This window comes from Cyprinodon variegatus, unplaced genomic scaffold, assembly GCF_000732505.1.
Source record: "Cyprinodon variegatus isolate N-32 unplaced genomic scaffold, C_variegatus-1.0 Scaffold840, whole genome shotgun sequence".
NCBI classification, from domain to species: Eukaryota; Metazoa; Chordata; class Actinopteri; order Cyprinodontiformes; family Cyprinodontidae; genus Cyprinodon; species Cyprinodon variegatus.
Window position 1 is genome coordinate 19,846 of NW_015151293.1, and position 20,458 is coordinate 40,303.

At 38.8% G+C, this 20,458-nt stretch overlaps 2 protein-coding genes across 4 annotated transcripts in view; both read right to left on the reverse strand.

Annotated features, from left to right (window-relative positions):
* Positions 1-8,586: 8,586 nt before the first annotated feature.
* Positions 8,587-15,936, reverse strand: glo1 (glyoxalase I). The gene is made up of 6 exons (XM_015397144.1): positions 15,785-15,936; positions 11,284-11,366; positions 10,944-11,084; positions 9,360-9,427; positions 9,098-9,187; positions 8,587-8,975 (listed from the first exon to the last, which is right to left on the reverse strand). Exons 1-6 carry the CDS (start codon positions 15,848-15,850, stop codon positions 8,884-8,886), a joined length of 540 nt encoding a protein of 179 aa, XP_015252630.1. The 5' UTR covers positions 15,851-15,936; the 3' UTR covers positions 8,587-8,883.
* An 829-nt stretch (positions 15,937-16,765) lies between these two features.
* Positions 16,766-20,458, reverse strand: part of eprs (glutamyl-prolyl-tRNA synthetase) — a 34,229-nt gene continuing 30,536 nt past the window's right edge. For 2 of the 3 annotated variants that reach the window (XM_015397153.1, XM_015397154.1), the window contains exons 30-35: positions 20,042-20,239; positions 19,793-19,966; positions 18,179-18,339; positions 17,967-18,045; positions 17,383-17,447; positions 17,063-17,225 (exon numbers count right to left, since the gene is read on the reverse strand). In XM_015397153.1, coding sequence (XP_015252639.1) covers positions 17,075-17,225; positions 17,383-17,447; positions 17,967-18,045; positions 18,179-18,339; positions 19,793-19,966; positions 20,042-20,239 — 828 coding nt within the window. In that variant the 3' untranslated portion in view covers positions 17,063-17,074. Of the gene's footprint in view, positions 17,226-17,382; positions 17,448-17,966; positions 18,046-18,178; positions 18,340-19,792; positions 19,967-20,041; positions 20,240-20,458 lie in introns of all 3 variants that reach the window. The other variant, XM_015397152.1, reaches the window with a different exon arrangement.

The following is a 20,458-nucleotide window of genomic DNA, read 5'->3' on the forward strand; positions in this document are numbered from 1 at the left end:
CCAGAAGTTCGATGGAAAATCCTCCCTCTTCAAGTTGGCAATCCAACAACGAACCCCTCCGTGGAGGATCAGGAATCAGAAAGGTGGAATAACTCTTTTTTTTTTCACTTTTACTCGATGTATTACATCATCCAACTGCCATGCACGTGGGCATTGTCAGTTTCACTATAGCTCTAGTGAATTTCAATCTGGAAATCTTCAATAATTGTTTTTGATTGCAGATGTGTCTAGTAGTTCCCATTGATTTAGCTTGTAAAGCGGGGAGAATGGTGCTAGGCTAACCGCACCGTGACGTCACTGCTGGAAGATGGTAGGAGTTTGGTGTTACCCTATTTGGGCAAAAATGGCCGCTCCCAGACTTAGTGATCACGAGGAAAATTATTATTTTATATTTTTACTGATTGACGCTAAATTCATTAAATCCCAGTGAATGTATTAGTTTTAGGTGTAAATAGTGATCCATTGATTATTCCTTGCTGACCTGACTTTTCCTTTAAGCACATTCTAAGGTAATTTTATGTATTTGACCACAAAGCTGAAATTGGCTTCATATTTCATATTCCGAGTTAGAAAACTGCTAAAAGGCCGTTAAACCTCTTTTCCTTAACCATATTTATTCTGCTCTAGATTAAAAACTACAGCACTCAGAAACTTCAAACCTAGATTATATTATTCCACCCTAATCACCGAAAAGGGCAAGAAATTGCATAGTGTAAGCCCAGATTTAGGGAGTTTTAAGAAGAAAAAGAAAAATGTAGGGTTGGGGTATTATGCTGGAGAGCTTCTACCGTTTTTTTCCTTTCTTGTAGTTCTTTTCCAGTAGATGTGTCACTGCTTCTCCACTGAAATCAAAGGATGAATTACCTTCTCAGTATACAGTCAAATTCTCAAGTTATGAGTCCTAATGACCTGAGTAATTTACTCTGGTGTGTCAAAGCAGAAACACATCCAAAAAGGGTCAGAACAGCTGTTCTCCAGAACTAGAATTCCGAACCTTGCTGTAGAACCAATTTAACAAACATCATCTATGTGTGTGTCTGTCGCCTAATGACGGCCATAAGGCTGTCCAGATTCAGTACAGCAGTCTGGTGTTCTTTTCCTAACCTGGATGGTGTTCTTACTGTTGACCCAACGACAAACGAAAGAGTAGGAGAGAGGAGAGGTTTTGGTAACTTAATTTGGTAACTCAGCTTCTAATTAACTCTGAGTTAAGCACCAGCACATGTATACCAAAAACCCTAATCAAAGGAATGCATGCAGATAATGCGATTCACCATTTAGAAATAGAACTTTATTGATCCCACATTCGAGAAATTCACTCTCTGCATTTAACCCATCCTCTTGGGGAGCAGTGGGCTGCGACTGTGCGACGCTAAGGGAGCAGTGTGGGCTTACAGGCCTTGCTCAGGAACCCAGAGTAGAGGCTGTGGGGATCGAACCGGGTATTTACAACCTTCTCAGAGAACAAGCACACTGCTCTAACCACTAGGCCAACACTCCCCCTGAATATTGCTTATATTGGAGTTTTAAATCTTGATGCACATTTCTTGTTTTCTCCTGTTGGGTAAGCAATGTAAGTAACTGGTGATAAGATTAAGACTGGATGATCTACTGGATGGCGATAAGGCCTTGGGTTTGATCTAGCTCCTATCTGAGATTGGCTCTGAGTCAAAATGTGTTTCTCAAAAAATGTATGTTACACTGATCATTTTACAACTGCCAATATTTTATACCATTCACTTATTAGTACCAAGAAAATGCTCTCACAAGTATCTAATTTGCTGAATATATTAAAATTTGATGTATTTTTTAAAGAACATTTATGATGAGACATTTCTCCGGAAGTAATAAAACATCTGTTACCCTCTCCAGACAAAGACGTCTTTGGGGTATTTGAACTCTGACCTCAACAGCTTCTTAGCTTATGGAAAATTAAGGATATGCTAGAATTAACCCCAGATTACTTGGGATTGAAAACCCTGCTTTGTAAAATGGGGTTGTATTCGAATTTTTGCTTCCAGGCAAGCCCCGAGTTTGTTCCCCATGGCCTTCGCACTCATGATAACAAAAAAAACCATCAGTCACCAGAGTATTCTCATACTTTTTTTTGAAAGACTATAGATATTTGTTTCATTTTTTGTGTTCTGTTAAAGTCCTTATAAAGTAGCAATACATATTTGTTCTGAGTTTGTCGAACCGAAGAAATGTGTGTTATTAAGCAGCCAGCCAAATTATGATAAAAAACACAACTAAGCATGTAAAATTAGATCTCAAAGTAATGAAAAAACATGTTGTTCTGCTCTGAAATGCTGCCGGTGTGTCCTCTGGAATTCACTGCAAAAAAACCTTCCCATTAACCATGGCAACAGCTTGCCATAATAAATAGAGCAAAAAAAAAAAGAAAATCCAAAATTAACCCAATACTGTGCTGCGTGACATCACAGACCGCCCCTTTAGCCGCACCCAAAAAAACCTGAAACACAGGCTTTATCTGTGCGTCCGCCCTAAACCCCTCCATCGCTATATAGACTGGGGACTAGTAAGGAGAGTTTATAGTGACCTCAGTTTACTCACCATTCAAACAAATTATCACTAATTTTAAGTCCCTGTTGGTCACATGACTCAGACTCCCCACGTGATCTTTGTTCTCTGGTCCCAAAACCAAAACCCATAATGCTTTGCGAGGAGAGCTCTTGCAAAGCGTTCTGAGATCAGAGGCGTAGAACATTTTTATAAGGGTAGCCAGGCACCAACCAATGTATACTGAGGGAGGCCCAAAAGTTGACCTCAGGGTCAATCTACACTGTTCCAACAGGAACAAGCACAACATCCATATTTCTAAATAAAGACTAACTATAGTTTCCTACGGCCTTTGCTAACAAATAGATGCATATATTTAAACATCCGTCTAGATAAAAGGTTTATTGGATAAAATTCTTTCAGGTTTCAGTTCTGTAGCGAACATCTTTTCCATCGTCATTACTTGCCTACTTTTATCCATATCATTCTGCATTAAATTGATATTTACAATTACTAATATCTACATAAATTGATAATTTAATAGGTTTTTATTTAAATAGTTATTTACAGTATCTATTATTTCACTGAAGACTCTTAGATGACTTGCAGAGACACATTATTTTCTCTTTGCAGCAAATAACACAAAATCTGCATGAATTCTGTACTAATCATCTCTAATGTTGATGTGCATAATTAACCACATTGTTTTTGTTGTCAAGTAATTGTTAATATATATAAAATTAAAATGTTTTGAATATTCTACTTGAGAAAAAAATGGTACGGGTGGCCAAAGGGGTGACCAATGATTGGCTAAGGGTGGCCCCCCCTGGCCCCCCCCCCATCTAGCCTCTGTCTGAGATATACCTGCTCATCTAGTGGCCATGGATACGCGCTACTTTTCAAGGTGCATTGTGGGAAATTTTGATGTTTGGACACAGCCACAGATACCCAAAGCATTTTAGATAATATTCTTAATGGTTAGGAAACGTTTTACACGTTTAGAACAATATATTTAAGGTATTTATAATGTGTATGAAAAAAAACTAGAAAAATCCCTTTACATGTTTTAAAAGATATTTTTTAGTCTAGACTCAAATATCCGTCCGCTGACAGACACAAAGTTCTGTTGAATTGATGCAAAAAAGTTTGGTCATTAAAGCTGGTTCTGAACCGAAGGCCCAGTTCTGTCCCTGGAATAAAAAAGATCTTCTACTGGAGCAGAAAAATATCTTTCTTTTTTAATAACATGGTTCTTTAAAAAAAAAAAAAAACATTAATTTGAGGTCGGACCATTGGATTTGTAACAGAACATTGCTTATTTTCTAAATCAACGATGCCATTAGGAGAGTGGACTGATCCTACGATTTCATAGTGAACAGCCTGCAGCTGTTAGCAGTGAGTTCACCACAACAGCACAGCCATGACACATAAACATTTTTACATTTACCTAGCAAAAAATATTACTAGAGGTCTCCAGATTGTGAAGGAAGGCCTAATATACATTTGTTCCAATTAATTGAGAAGTTCCTCCTCCACATTTTATGTCAAAATTCCAATTTATTTTAGAGTTCTCAATCCATTCAGGAGCTATACATACACAGAATCACTGTACATATATTGCAGGTATTTAAGGATTTAAATAGAAAACCTGCAGGGAATGTAGAGATGGATGAACTGGCAGCAATGAATGGTTAAAATCTTGGCCTAAAACTTAAACTTGGTTAAGAGCCCCCTCTAGTGGCAAAAAGCGGATCCGATAACAAGCTAAAGAAAATCCAGATCAATGTGAATCGATGCATGAGTGATATGCAGCGCGTTACATCCACCAGGCTTGTTTGGTGGGATTTTCTGATTAAAAGACATTTTAATTTATTAAATGATCTTTAATAAATAATAAAAAAAAAACTAGAAAGAGAATACCTGAAATAAGAAACCAAAATAGATTATGAAAAGACCATTACTAAACAGAATTAAACAAAACAGACTAAACAAAACCCGACCAAACCAATAAAAACCAAACCAAATGGGGTTCTGAGGGGGGAGAGGAAAAGCCCTCCTTCTGCTGCATGCATGGCAGCTTTAAAGCAACAGAGCAATCAGGGCAATTTAAATCAATTCAGTTTATTTCTATAGCACCAATTCCCAACACCTTATCTCAATGACTTTACAGATCACCAGATCATACATTCAAATTGACTCAAAGTTTTCTATCTAAGGAAAACCAGTTGATTGCATCGACTCATTGACTCGAATGCAATCCCTCACACTAAGCATGCTTGTAGCGAAAGTGGAGAGGAAAAACTCCCTTTTAACAGGAAGAAACCTCCAGCAGAACCAGGCTCAGTGTGAGCGGCCATCTGCCGAGGGTTCATCTGAACTGGGGTTCAAGGAGACAGAAGCAGACAGAAAGAAGCAGCTGTAAAAGGCGGCCCCATCCAGGAAACACACAGCCAGGCAGACAAGCTCTGAGCCAACTCCCATGTCAGAGGATGAAATAGAGCACATCCAGCCAGTCACAGTCAGAGAAACAGGACTACACCGAAAAACAGGCCGATCTCAAACATCTATAAACAAAGGTGTTGATGGCAGCAGCACAGCTGATATTTCTCTCCAGGATGGAGTCACAGCCAAACAGGAACAGACCAGATGAAGCTACTATGAGAGAAAGCAGAGAGAGCAGAACGTTAGAGATTGAACTAATAGATTCTGCAGAGTTGGAGAATAGAGATAGAATGAAGCAGAATGATGAAATGGGGGTCCCTATGTCCTCCAGCAGTCTAAGTCTATAGCAGCATAACTATAGAGATAGCTCAGGATAACCTGAGCCACTCTAACTATAAGCTTTATCAAAAAGGAAAGTTTTAAGCCTAGCCTTAAAAGTAGACAGGGTGTCTGCCTCACGGACCAAAACTGGTAGTTGGTTCCACAGGACAGGAGCCTGATAACTAAAAGATCTGGCTCCCATTCTACTTTTAGAAATTCCAGGAACCATTAGTAAACATAAAGGGCAAAACATAACACCTGCAGAGGGCCTGTCTCCAGAACCCTACAAGGAAAAATGGCAAAGACCGTAAAAAGAGAGAATGAGTTAAACACATTTATAGTTTCCAGTAAATGTCGAAAACAATCTATTCCATGTGTGATCTGCTCTATCTTTGAGATAACTATCAGATACAAGCCTTCACCTACACACTTTTGAGCTTAAAAAGTATTTTGGTCATGCAAATAATTAATAGCCTATTTGTACAAAGAGAAATATGTTACTGAGAAGCCTGTTGAATGGTTAAAACGAAAGAAGGGTAATCAGATAACCTTTAGGGATGCTAAAATAACCAAAGAAAGATGGGATGAAACAACAAAGATCCTACAATATGACACCTAAATGGTGAGTCATATTGAATCAAAGACCAACATAGAAAAAGAACGTCACAGAGAGATCAGCCAGGATCCCTTTATAGCAGGGGTCCTCAAACTTTTCCAGGCCAAGGACCCCAAACTGATGGCGAGATGGAGTGGGGACCCCCTAATTTTATTTATATATATATATATATATATATATATAGTATAGTGCTATATCAAACTGGTCCTATAGTCTTAAATTATTTAAATTATTAAATTATTTCTGATTCCTGGTTGATGGGACAGGTGTTGTGAATGAAACGGTGCCCAGCTTATTTATTTATCTGTTTACTTCAGTATGTTAATGTGTATTGTAAGACATTTCAATAAGTGGAAAAAATTGCAGAGGGGAATATAAAAAAAAAAAAAAAAAAGTCTAATCAACCAAAACTTTTGCGACCCCCATGCGGTACCCAGTGGACCCCCTAGGGGTCGCGGACCTCCTGTTGAAGACCATCGCTTTATAGCCATATTCACTGTTGGGAACCTTTAAGAAAGTTTTTTATTGATTAAAAAGTCACATACCTCAAATAGTAGCCCAATTAGTAGGGCAAGCAGGTGTGGGCTTACTTTTTACAACTTTAAAAATTCTAATGTTAGACATAAACAAGTTTAATTCTCAGATATAAACTGATGAATGAAACTTATTCCATATCTGCAAACATGGGCAGCACGGTGGCACTAGTTGTAGCACTGTTGTCCAGCATCAATAAGGTCCAGGTTTTCCGGCACCTTTAGCCAACCTGTGCGCCGTCTCCCTCCTGATGGCTGCTAGGTGGGGCCTGGACCCCCTTGCTCTAGTCAGGGGGTGATAGGCCATGGCCTCAGGCTGGATCCATCCTAGCAGCCAGCAGAGACTCCAGCTCTACAGGGCTTATGACTGCCAGTGTTGGTCCTCCTTGGGCTGTGGGGGTCCATTCAGATGTCCCCCATATCTGCCTCATTTTTGAGCATTTTTGATTTTCAATAGAGAAACCTTACACATGCAGGCACTGTCACATACACTCCATATTTATAGAATAAAAGCCTTCGGTTTGCCTTGATTGCCCCCGAAAACATTTTTTAGATAATGCAGGGTTGTTGTTTTTTTTCAGTGATGTTGCGTCGAATTAAACGTTTTAGCTACATGTAACGGAAATGTTTTCTGTTCTGTTCTCCCTCTCTGCAGGAGAAGAAGAAGATTTTTTTTTTGCCCCTCTTATGTTTATTAATCCCTTTCATTTTAGCATTTTATGTTCTCTCTTTCCTCGTTTTAAAGACAAAAAAGTCCTTTTATAAGGAAGGTGGTGCAGGATGATGACTTCAACCATGCTTTTCCTGGAGAGCTGCAGCACAAATAAAATATAATTATGGGACTTTACTTTATTCTAAACGGTTTTAAAAGCCTGCTTTACGATTTATCACACTGTGAATCAAAACAGTAATAATGATAGCTCAGAGCTAAACTAAAGGAACCACTTACCAAGGATGGGGAAACTCAATCCATTCTCTTGAAAGTTTTTAAAAGTTACTTGGGGTGAAGAAGCAGTGTAGAGAACTAGCAAATTTGAGTAACCTTTTATTCTATTTTAGGAGGATTCTCTTTGAAATTTGGACCTCTGGGATTTGGTTTGGCTCTGCAACGCTAGAACATGCTTTCCTAAAAAAAAAACTAATTGATCGAAGGGAAAGTCATCTTTTATGGTTTATAACACTCAACCCTTTATAGGGCAGGTAACCAGTTTTCATCAATTGCATACCCCTTACAAATGTAGTCCCCCTGTCCCTCAGTGAGGTCTAGAAGAACAAGATCTATATCCAGCCATTCAGCAAAGATGCTGCTACATGGCTGTACATCTTATTTTGGCATTTGACCAATAAGACGAGTCCTTGAATGATATACCGGTATTACCAACTGGAAATTAAGTTTAAAAAAAACGTTAAGTCAAGAAAAAAAAAAGGTGAAAAGCTCATTGAAAAGTTGAAAAATAAAGTTAAAAAGTTAATAAGCCTAATTAATCATAGGTTTATAAACCAAAAATGTGTCAGTTTCAGCAATAATGCCTCTAAGGTTATGTTGGACCAAAAAAAATGTGTTTCCTTCACTCCGAGTGTTTTTCATGATTTCTTATAGAAGTACTTTTATTTTTCTTAATATATTTGGGCAAGCAGACATTTCTTGTTATTGAATTTACATAAATTTTTGCTATCAATATTTTGAATGTTACTCAAATTAAGGGTATATAAACTTAAGTTAAGAAATCTTTACTTATTTCTAGATTGTTTTCCAGTGGAATTACGATTTTAAAAGTATTGCACTGAGTGCCCTATAAAGGGTTAAAGTACTACAACTATATCATCACAAACCAACACAGAGGGATAAGATGCTAACTTTTAGATAAATAAAATCCTGTTAGATACGAGTCACCCTAATCATGATTTCACTTATTTGTGAAAATATTGTAAAATCATTATGAAAAATTTGAACCATCCCAGCCCCCCCACCCCCATCTGAAAACCACTAATGTATTAATTTTCGCTAGCCGTAAATCTTTTACTAAAATGAATTCTGCTGCTTAAAGCCATAAGGTATTTTTTAACACAAAGCCTTTTCAGTTTCCCATCATCTTAGCTGACAGAATGTTTTCTCATGTCTAAATCCCTAAAATGAAAAAGAAAAAGTCAGAGTTTAAGCTGTGGATTTTATTTTTATTTCACTGTAATTTCAACTATTTGAGCTTCGGACAAGATGATGACAGAAAAAGCAACAACTTTCTAAAGTAGAGATATGTTTAATTGCATTAAGTCGTGTCTAATCAGTCCATTATTCGTCTGAGCCATGCTGGGGTATCCTTACTGCCTCTCCAACCGTTCTCAATCCACTGACTCACAGCTCTTTCACACACGTTTCCTAATGTTGCTGCGCTCTCCTAGTGAAGCCACAGCAGGCCAGGCCTCATGTAAACCTGCAGGAAGGATGCTGTTTTAGGACGTGATTGACACCATGTTGTTAGGACTCAGGATCTCAATCCAATATCCATCAGGGTCCTGGATGAAGGCCAGGCCTTTCATTTTACCTGAGGAGGAGGAAAGGAACATTTCCTTTAGTAACCTCAATCTGATAAATACATTAAAACTTCAAATATTTACTGTAGGTATGTAGGGACTGGACAGATGTTTATTTTCAACTCCATCTTACCATCATCTGGCTTCTTCACAAATGTTACTCCTTGCTCCTCAAACAACTTACAAGCTGCATAAACGTCTGGAACTGCAATACCGATGTGTCCTATGAAAAACACACGCAGAAAGGGTTAATCCCTATCACGCTAAAATGATACATTTATACAAATCTTAACCAAGATGCTTTAGTCTGACATCTTTAAGAAAATAAACCAGGAGAAAGCTGGTCGTCCACTGGGATTCTAATCTATGCTTTTTGTAGAAGTAGGACAATTTACCAAATCCCCGTGGATCAGAGTTCCCGTTGTGATAAGACTGGCTGTCATCAGACTCAGAACCCCAGTTACTGAAAGAAAAACAGAAAAAGTTGATATCAAAGATGTTCCTGTTTAGTTTGATTTCACCTTGAGCTTTAATCAAGACAATTAGATCAAAAACTACAGCTTTAAGTACAGAGACTTATTTATACTTTAAAGTCGTAGGGAAGCGGCTGTTCCAAACGTTGCATTTCCAAATTTTCCCGAGACATGCCCGACACAAGTGAATGGGATTGGTCGTTTATCAAGGGGGCGGGATTGTTGTAGCAGAAGGTGGCAAGCAAGTATGATTATGGCCGGTTTGTCAGAGGCATCTTGCTAACCAGTTAGCAACTTAGTGCTAGTAGGTTCCCAATGGGAAATTCCATTGGGACTAAGTAGCATTAAATTGGTGACTTAGAAACGACACTGTCAAGGAACGCTATGGACAGAGGAAACATGCAAGAGGAGGAGAGTTTAGTGTCTGAGGGCATGGATGAGTCTCCTCCATCATACATTTTTTATTTAGAGAAAGAAAGCGGGGACAAAGATGTTGTGGAAGAGGACGCCAGGGCGGCAGAAGCTTGGTTTGGTGTAGAAGGCTTACAGCCGTACATGTTTGAGACCTTGCCTCGCAACGCTGTCAGTTCTGTTAGCTCTACGCCTGCTGAAGACACAGACGTCCATCCCCGTGAACAGTGGGACGGAACTCAGTGGGAAAGGAAATGATTCTTATTTCTTATTTCTACCATTGCGTATATTAGCTGCGACATATGCTATGACCGAAAATTTGATTGACAGATGACCGTTGACATATGCTTGGCCGAATTTAGGTGTTCAGGCTGACGTATAACCAGCTGACCTGCATAAGATAACGAAGAAAAACAACAACTGATTTTAAGACAGGATTTTGTTAAAAATAGAAATGTTTTAACTTTTGGGACATAATCGTCTGATAAAGAGTACATTTATGATTTGACATTTAAATATGACTTCCCTACAACTTTAAGGTGCAATTCCTCCCTGTCCCTCAGCATCACTACTGTCTCCTGAATTTAAACTGGCTGATGTTTCAACCACAGATTAGCTGTTTTGGAACAATCATCAGTGTTTCCGTCCATCTCCATTAAAGAATGCTAAGCTAGCTCCTAAAGGGTTCTCCCTCTGATGTCAGCACACACACACACATATGGGTTTTTACTAGATATAAGTCACAGTGCTGCTGTGGAGCTACTGAATGTAGGATGACATTAAAATAAGCCTGTTTGATTCATAACTCAGAACCATCTGGTATGTCCTGCTGCAGGATTTTAATGTAAAATTACATGAGATTAATTTAAATCATCAACACCTTAAGCACTCATAACATTTATAGACTTCATTTATAACTACTGGAAACATACATTAAAACTCCTGCATCGACTATGGCATTCACCCTACATTAAATCATTTAGTTTGATTAAATTATGGCCAAAGTACTACAAAACTCAAAGCCTTTTTTGAAGAATTGAGGTCAGAAGCGTTACTGCCAGTGTGTCACCCCCCCCTCTCTATCATCATCCTTACTGTGTCAGCTCGATGGTGGCTCTCCTTGAAAAGGTCCAGGCTGTCCTTTCCTTCACATCTGCAGGGATCTCCTTCTTGTCCTCGTAGCCCAAAAAGAAGAGCGTAAAGCGCATGGAGGGAAAGTCAAACTTTTGCAGTAACCTGCAACATATAACACAGCAGAGAGAAACCTTCATAAGGCCGGATTGATTCATGTATGAAAACCAGTCATTTGGCACAAACATGAGCTGAAGAAAAGAACTAAAACATACATATACAACTGTTAAACACTTTTTGCCACATTTAATAAAAATAGCAGGGCTTTTTAAGTTAATTACCCAGCTTGTAAACCCAAACTCACGTCATGCCAAGGATCCTGGTGTAGAAATCCAAGGACTTAACTGGATCTTTCACCCTCAGCATAGTTTGCTGCATCATAAAATCCTGAAACAGCCATAAAATTAGAGGTTCATTACAAAGACAAAAATATATCACTTCCAACAACAACTACAACCAGCTCAGCCAGTCATGGTGAGAAGCAAACTAATGTTGAAGCAGTCTGAGGCTCTGAATCAATAGTGAATCCTTCTAGCAGACCTTTTCAGGATTTTCTACATAAACAAAAATGATAAAGTACAGCAAACATTTATACTCGGAGCCCAACCAGGTCAGGGCTCCATAAAACCACTATGTTATTCTATAGTGAATGTAGTATAGGCCTATTTTTGTTACTTAATCTGCTAGTGCACTTATGCACTCATAGCAGTATTTTCTGATACAAGGCTTTTCAGAATCTATAACACAGAGGCATTATTTTTTTCAGTGAATGACGTTTTTATAGGCCTAGATGGATTATAACTTTGCTACTTCAGGTTTTTACTGTTGTTTCACAAATAAAATGCATAACAATATTACGGCTTTCATTGATTTATTTCAAATTTGAAACATTGTCTATCCTGTAAGGTTAAAAAAACAAAACAAAAAAAATAAATTAATCGAATGGAAACGTATCGTGGAGGATACTTGAGTATCGAAAATAATCGAATTGTTGCCTCAGGAAATTGATACTGAATTGAATTGCCATGATGGGTGTGATTTACACCCCTAGTGGTAATGTTGTGGATGCTTCACTGTAGTTGAAATATGACAAAATGTAATAGAAGCAGGTACCAACACTTTGACAGGACTCTAAACTAAACCTTAACTACATGGAAAAACTGAGCATTTGTCATATTCAACAGCATCATGTTACATGCATGTACAAAGCAATGCCTCCATTTATTAAAAAAATAAATACATTTTTGTTAAACCGTGAAATTTAACAAATTAGATTTGCACGCAGCAAATTTCCAACAGAGCAGGTTAAAGGAAAATAAACCAAACATTGTTTAATCATTTCCCCTTTTGAAGCCAGTTAAAATCCCCAAGAAACGTCCCACTATTGTAGAGTTTCCTTACTGCATTCTGTCTTTAGTGCAAGTGAGTAATGCACCCCTCTATAGTCGGCTGTTATCAGTGCAGTTAAAGGCAGCGGTTATATTCTGACTAAACATGTTACATTTAAATAGGAACCAACCAGAATGCATTAAACAAACATCTATTCTGTCCTTGCATTTAAATGCATTATCTTAGAAGTGGGTCAGAGTTGCAAGATGTTGAAGCCTGTCCAATATAGATAAATCCATAACACCAAAACTCACCATCACAGCTCACACTAGTAATCCAATATGGGTCTCTTTATGCTTGTTTACGGTAACTTCCATGCAGAGTAATAAGTACATGAATGCTGCTTGTGTTGTGCAAATCTCAGTTCTGGGGCTTCAGACATGCAGAAGCCATAAACCTCAATGAGATCCGATACCAGATGTACCAAAGCTAATGTAAGAAGATCTAATCTGGTGATACAAATCCTGTTAAGACTGTGTCAAACAAAAAGCTGCCTCCATTTTGCCCTAAAAACGTCTCTTTGAAAGCACAAAACCCCTCTGCTGTCAGAGTCTGCTACAGACAAGCATTATCTCTGCTGATTATGGCTTTCTCCTCTTTCCTGCTCCCTTCCTTCTGAACAACTGTTACTGGGGGGAAAAACCATATAGTATTGCTTTGCTAAAGTATTTACACCGCTTGAGCTTTTCTACAGGTTAAGTTAAAAGCATAGCTTAAAATTGGAATTTTATGAATGGCAGCAAACAAGACAGATAAATGGTTTTCAGGGTTCTTTTTTATTTTTAAAGTGTCCTTTTTAAATTATATTTCAGCCACTCAGTTCAGTTTAAAGCAGGGCTATGTTATGAAAAAATTATTCCCAGCTTTGAAAATCTCACAACGCTGTGAAATGATTGACTGAACTTCCATCCATCATCGGAGAATGAACACTGTGGGCAGGGGCGCCGTATGGGGGAAAAGTTGATTCTAGGATGATTATAAGGGCCTTGACTGAGGGGGTGGGGGCTCAAAAGAAGAAGAAAAGATTTGTCCCGCTATATTATTTGAAATATAAAAAGAAAATCCAGCAGTAAGATAACTTATCTTCATGTTCTCCCTTATTTTTAAAGCAGTAAACAGTGAAACAAAGCATGAATATATTGTCACTCCCCCCCCTCGCGAAATTGCAATACATTTTTGGTTCTCGCATCCTGGCTGCATGGCATCAGGTCTCCTCGTCTTCATTTGTACCGGGGCTTAAATGCTACAGGCACGTCATTTGACGTAGAGACAATGAAAGAAACAAATGCACAGGAAAATGTGTAAAATAAAAAGTCATAGCAGCATGGCTGAAAAATGCAGGGCCCCAAAGTCTGGATTTCAAAAAGGAAGAGAAAGGAAGGAGAAAGAGAAGAGAGAAGCTGTCCGATACCCTGACCCAGTTTTTCCGCCCTCTTTTTTTTTCAGAAAGGTTTTTTTTAACTGAATAGTTAAAATTAACGATAGATTATTAACCTGTTGAGTAAAATAAGACAGCTATCTGCTGGGTACAACTAGTTATTCTTCCTCAATGTCGGAGGGGAATCACATCATTAATGAGACTGGGTGCGTCTGAAACAGAGCAGGATTGTAAGTTTTTTATTATTATTTTGTTGATTCGTTTTAAATTTTCAAGAAAAAAAACAGGATTAATCCAGCAATTATTGAGTCCATTGTGTGTCTGTAAATAACAAAAAGGCCAAACAACTGAGACAGAAATCTCCCAGAGCTGAGAATTTACCTCTACCAACCAGACCAGGCAACAGGAAAACACCGTAGTTATCAGAGGTTTAACATTCGTTAAATGCTAGTAGATGTTTAACATGATATTTACATTAAATAAAATCTGTGTCAATATTAAAACTGTTTAGTTTGATTGTTATATTTAGGTTAAATTACAACAATTAAAAGACATCTATAAATCTTGATCATTCTCATGAGCAGCCTGAAGCTGCCACATTAAAAAAAAATACATGGTTTGTCATTACAAGCACAGATTAGTGAAAAATAAACTGGGATCAGATCAGGGCCAGCATAAAAATAATCTGTCCTTTAATGAAGTTATAGTGAAACCTAATAGGAATATATATTCTCAATCCTAAACCTATTTTCTATTCATGTGTACATAGATACAGCTGTGTTTTTTGTTTTAAATATGCTGTTATTATTTTGATAGGATGTAAATGTAAAGTTTAAAGTTATTGTATACCATTCTGATAATTTTCCTTGGTAGAAATATTACTAAAAAGATTACATTGACAATGTAAATGATTATCTTTAGTGCATCTTTATAGCAGGTTAAAAGCTTGATTGATTTTTTTTTTTGGGAGAATTGAGGGCCCAACATCAATCTCTTTCATGGGGCCCCAAATTCCTGGCGGCCCCCTGGCTGTGGAAGTAACTGGGAACCTCCAAAAATTTGGAGAAAATGAAAATCTAACGGGACTAAAAGTGCAACCAGATCTAAAAATATTGTTTGAATGGTCTAATGAATCAAAGTAAAGACCTAAGACTGGTGGAAAGCCTGGAGGAATATTCACAAATGAGTGTGAAGAATGTTTAACAGTTCAGCTGCCAAAGAAATACCAAAATACATACCCACAACATTTTTTTTAGTGTCTACTGCATTATTTTCCCACCATAATTATCTGACATTTTGTGTATCGGTCTTACACAACCCCAGTAAATAAATGCAACAAAATTAATCACATTTGCATGTATCAAGTCAAATTTAATGCTAGAATTAATTAACCTGCAAGGATAGTTACTAAAAAAGTCTGTTTATTTCAAAGATATTTAGCTTGGATACATTTGGGAATTGCTGGCATGTTTATCCATCAGTTTGACTGCTTCACTGTTTTAAAGGAATTTTCTGTGAAATAGAGAAGAAAATTTAGCCTCCATGTTGGAGTTTCAGCAAGTTCTGACTTGTTCCTGCAGACAGAGCTCCACTCCCGTCCATTTCATTCCCGCAGTCAGCAGCAGGACACAATCTGCGACGGTAGAACCAGTTCACATCCCGTCGTTGCAATTAATAATGAACTCTTGATTGCTGCGCGCGCTCGGCGGACACGCGCTCGGTCATGACGCGAGACAAGACTTCAGACAAGTTTAGCAGATAAATTATCGCCGCGCGAGAAAAGGGCACGCCAACGTTGAGCTAAGTTAGGCTAAATAAGCTAAATGGCTGATAACACTTTTGCAGCTAGCAGTTAGCATTCCCCATCCCAACCATGACCTAATAAACAAAATTCAATATCCATCGAAAAATTAACCACCTTTAGGAACAGGGATATGTCCGATAATGGACGCAGCGCAAACGGGTTAACCTGTCAAAGTGTTTGGCCTGTTGAGTTAGTTTATTACTGGTTAGTTCACCCCAACAACTGTCTGCTTACCTTAGTTAAAGGGTCTCCATCTTTACAAGCTGCTACTGCTGCCTCTGACAAGCCGGTGTCGCTCATTTTCACAGAAAAGAAGTTTCTACACACCTGAGCCTTGTACGGACTGACAGCGAAAGGAAAGCTATTTAAACCGGAAGTGACAGCAACTTCCGCTACGGGCTTTCAAAATAAGGGCTGATGTTTAGTACAGAATTCAACTTTACCCCGAAATAACCTTTAAAACAGATGACAAAACTTTACAAACAAGCTAAAAAAAATTATAGACATTTAAAATAATAATAAAAAAAATTAAAATATTGATTTTAATAAAGCACTCATTATCACAGCGGTTTATTTTCCCCTTGACTTAGACACTTTATCATTTTATAGAGTATACAAATGAAATTTCGTTTTGTACAGCTTCCTTTACAATTTCATTCCTCCTGTTTAACTAGACTCAAACTATATTTTTTGCTTTTCATAGTTTGTTAATTTAAAGCGCTTTTATGGTTCAAATAAGACAAATTCCATAAGTGCTAACAAGAAGACTAAGTCACTGCTCTGCCAATGGCAAGAAGCCATAAAGTATTACACACATATAAAAAAGCAAAGTTTTGGAAATATATCAAAAATTGACTTCACCTACATTAGTCTCCCAATGAGGCTTTTATTGATACCGGGACTAATGACCCCAACTTATAAGGAACACATGACATTTTGCTGTGGAAATTGTTTTTATTATACAGACTGCAAAGACATGTTGTATGACCAAAGTGGTAGGCAGCTACATAGTTGACTTTTCACCATATCGCTATTTCATTTTGTAGGCTTCAGAAGATCCCATTGAACCAACATGATGGAACTGGACAAACAGCAAAGCTGACATACCAGTGGGAATTACACTCCCATTGCAAGTCTTCATACTCAACATGTTCCTGAGACACTTCATCTGCAAGTGAGTTAGAAGTGCAGAATTCCATTCATTGCTACGTCTTATTTTTAGCGTTTTCCAGATTTCAAAAACCCCCAAACCCCTTACAGTCAGAAGTTATAACCAAAACTTTGACACTCACTAATGGATTCCAGCACAGGGCTCATTGGATACAGTAAAACTTTTATGCCTATTGCAAATTAACATCTTCTAGGTACCCAACTTCCCTTAAATCGTTACAACGTAGAAAACAAATAAAACAGATTTTAAGTTTAAACCATACAAGTGACCTCCCCCCGCCCCAAGGCTAAACATGTCAGAGAATGCAGGGCAGCCATTTTTGTTCAAGGACACAATTTTTACTGGGAAGGTGTTTAGTAGCTGCGTCCAAACAGAGTGTAATACTGTGCAGCCTCCTTGCCGCTGACGCACATCTGTCCCGGTTGAAGGGTCTTGATAGGGGAGAAAGGGATGCACAGGCTTTTAGCTCCCATGGATGAAGCTCCAGGCTCCAGGTCCTGGTCCCTGTGAGGGTGAGAAAAGGTCAACTCTGACTGATCTGACATAAATAAACTAGTTTGAATAAATAATAAAAAAAAAAGGATCAATTCTGTAGATTTTCCTAAACAAAAGAAGGAAGTGACTCAGTTCCTGATATACACTCAAAATATCTTGCACATACTTGGCAGTGGTCTTCTTGATCCAATCCTCGCATTCAATTCCTCCACAGAAAGGAATCTGAACAATCTATGAAACAAACAAATGCATCACTGACTGAGGAGGAGGGGGAGACACTTAGTCTTCAAATACTTCTAAAATTAAAATCCTGTTACTTTTTTTATTATTTATTTTTTAACGGTTTTCGAAAATGACAAATGTTCGCAACGAATTACAAATATTTCTACAATGGTGCGGCTTCACATATGGAGCCTGCGAAATCTAAGACCAGGGTGGGAAAGGTAGAAAAAAAATAAAACTGAATGAACAGAAAGACAAATAAAGGGTAAAAAAAAAAGGATGGCTGCTTGGTTGATAGGGCAATGAATGGAAGGTTTCATAGAAGAGTTTAGAAGCAAATGGATTAAAAAAAGATGGCAGAAAAACAAATGGACGGGTAGACAGAGGGATGGATACAAGGAAAAAAGTTTAAAAAGCACATATTTCCCTATATATTGAACCAAACCTTAAAGCTCACATATAATTAATTTGTTTCCAGACTGGATAGGAAGTAAAGAAAAGCTTGTAATCTAATCAAGCACAACTCACTTTGCCCTGGTCCAGCTCTTTCTGGAACTCTTCCATTGTGTCTACAGCCACCATGTGAGTTTTCAGGTCGTTCGAAGCTCTGGTGAACAAAAAGACATTTTTATAGATGGAATGTAATCTTAAGGAAGGTGAAAAAGTCTAATTCTGAGCTGCTGACACGCTGCATATGTATATTAGTTGTAATGTTGCAGGGGTCCAGTCATGTTCCTTACTTCTTATACAGGTTGTTCTGGATGTCCTCCAACATGCTAAGCAGCTTTTTCTCCACCTCTGCCTCTGGAATTGTCACCTTTGCCCCTGTGTCTCTCCTGACCGCCACGCATTGCTTCTGCTGCATGTCTTTGGGACCCACTTCCAGACGGATGGGAACTCCCTGCACAAAACAAACAGACCAACAGGACATGATTAGCGCCGGTGTAGGTACCAGATCTGTTCAGGTCCTTTGCATGCCAGTGACGTTACGCTACACAATTGGCTGAACATTGCCACATGATGTAAAACAGTGGTTGCCCAGTCAAAGATAATAACATGACGCAGTGTCCGTTAGTGTGTCAAATGACCGATTATGTTTTACATGACCGATAACAAAACAAAAAAAAAAAAATGTTTATGTTGAACAAAGTTACTGTTAGACCGTGGTATAAAGGGGGAGAGCTGGGTAGGGGTGTAGTCAGCTGTGCTCTTTTAGCTCGCTCAGTTAGCCATATTAAGCTACGCTACTTTTGAATTCGTATCAACAACTGCTTGTTTTCTACAAGTAGAATAACTGTTTTCTTCATCTAAAATCTCTGCAAAAGTCATTTTTTAGGATGTTCCATTTGTCGTCCTCTGCCCTCAGATCTTAATAAAAAGATTAAAAATAAGCTGAGAGTTTTTTTGTCACGTTGTTAAATAGCAGAGCTCAGTCTTAAGGGCAGATTATACTTCTGCAACCGCACACATCAAATGTCGCTTGGGTCTTGTCGCGATCCAGTTTTGCTGCTATGCTTCTGCACCGTTGGTTTGGAATATCTAGGGACGCACAGCAGTTTCCTGCCAAAGGGGGAGCCTATTTGAGAACTTGCGAGAACTTTGGCGGATGGTTACGAGAACTTCGGCAGGAGTATTTATTTTCCAAAAGATCAAAGGCGTCTGCAAGATTTCACGGTCACAGAGACGGATCTACAGTTGCTAGACATCGAAGAGGAACAGGTTCTGTTAATGGAAAAGACAAAAGAGGATGCGTAGGTTGTCCCATATAGTTGTTCCTCGGTTTTTAAAAATGGCGCGCCCCAACACCGAATCGAGAAGGCTGACCACACAGACAGCCGGAAAGGCATACCAAGGACCAATCACGGCTGCTTTTTGTCTGCACACTTCCGCTTTAGGTCTGCGCGAGTTTGCAACCGTCCGACGCGCAGTCAGGATTTTTTTGAGATGTGCGACGACGATTGCAGAACCTCTGCATGGGGGGCGTGGTCGCGCACAGAGACAGATTTGACGGTTGCAGAGGCTATGCGTCAGAAGCATAAATTGGCCTTTAGAAGGCAGTACTTTCCTTCAAGACTGACAATGATCGTTTTTGACCTTGAGCTACTTTAGATCGCCAATGAAATGTAAAATAATAGTAAATATAGGTAATAACCTGTTGAAACTCCAAAAGAGTCCTTAAGAAAAAGGTGCAAAACAGTTTGTCCGAGTGGACTTGCCATATATTGACGTCATAAGAAGGGGCGGGGCCCCGTGCAGATCTGGTACCAACACCAGTTGAACTATTTGATAGTTTACAGAATAGCTACTTCTTTTTTCTCATTGCTAATTGTTTTAAAATGGAGATGATCAAAAACCTTTAGCTCCCAGTGGTTAAACTTCCATCCTGGAGAGTAGTTGTCTCGAAGGTCAGTCTTCACTCTGACGCCAGCCTCCAGCAGCCTCCTCAGGTATTTGGAGCACTGAGCCAAAAGGGCCTCCTTATCCTGCTCCGACAGCGAAGCAGTGATCCCGCAGGGAATGATGACAACCTGAGGACAACAGATTCGTCACTTTATTTCTGTTAGTAAATCTCATTAGTGCATTTAGCTTCTGTGTGACTGTACCTGTAGGCAGGCCACCCTGGGTGGAAGTACGAGTCCCATGTTGTCTCCGTGAACCATAGTGAGCACACCGATGGTCCTGGTTGTGATGCCCCAGGAGTTCTGGAAGGCCAGCTGCTTTTCACCCGGCTTCTTGGGGTCCTCAAACACAATCTCAAACATCTTGGAGAAATTTTGACCCAGATGGTGAGATGTAGCACCCTGTATGAACAAAGAAAACAATTATACATTCTTTCTGCTTCCCCACGGGGAGTTTGAATGGTTCCAGAATAGACAGCAAGTCCGGAGTGAGCCACGTTTCTGGGAAACATCATCCTCCGATCCTGATATTCCCAATCGCATCATGTCAACCCATGTTTATTTACTAGGGTCATTCCCCAAGTTAACTGAGCATCTAAATAGCTTAAAATGTCTTCTTTA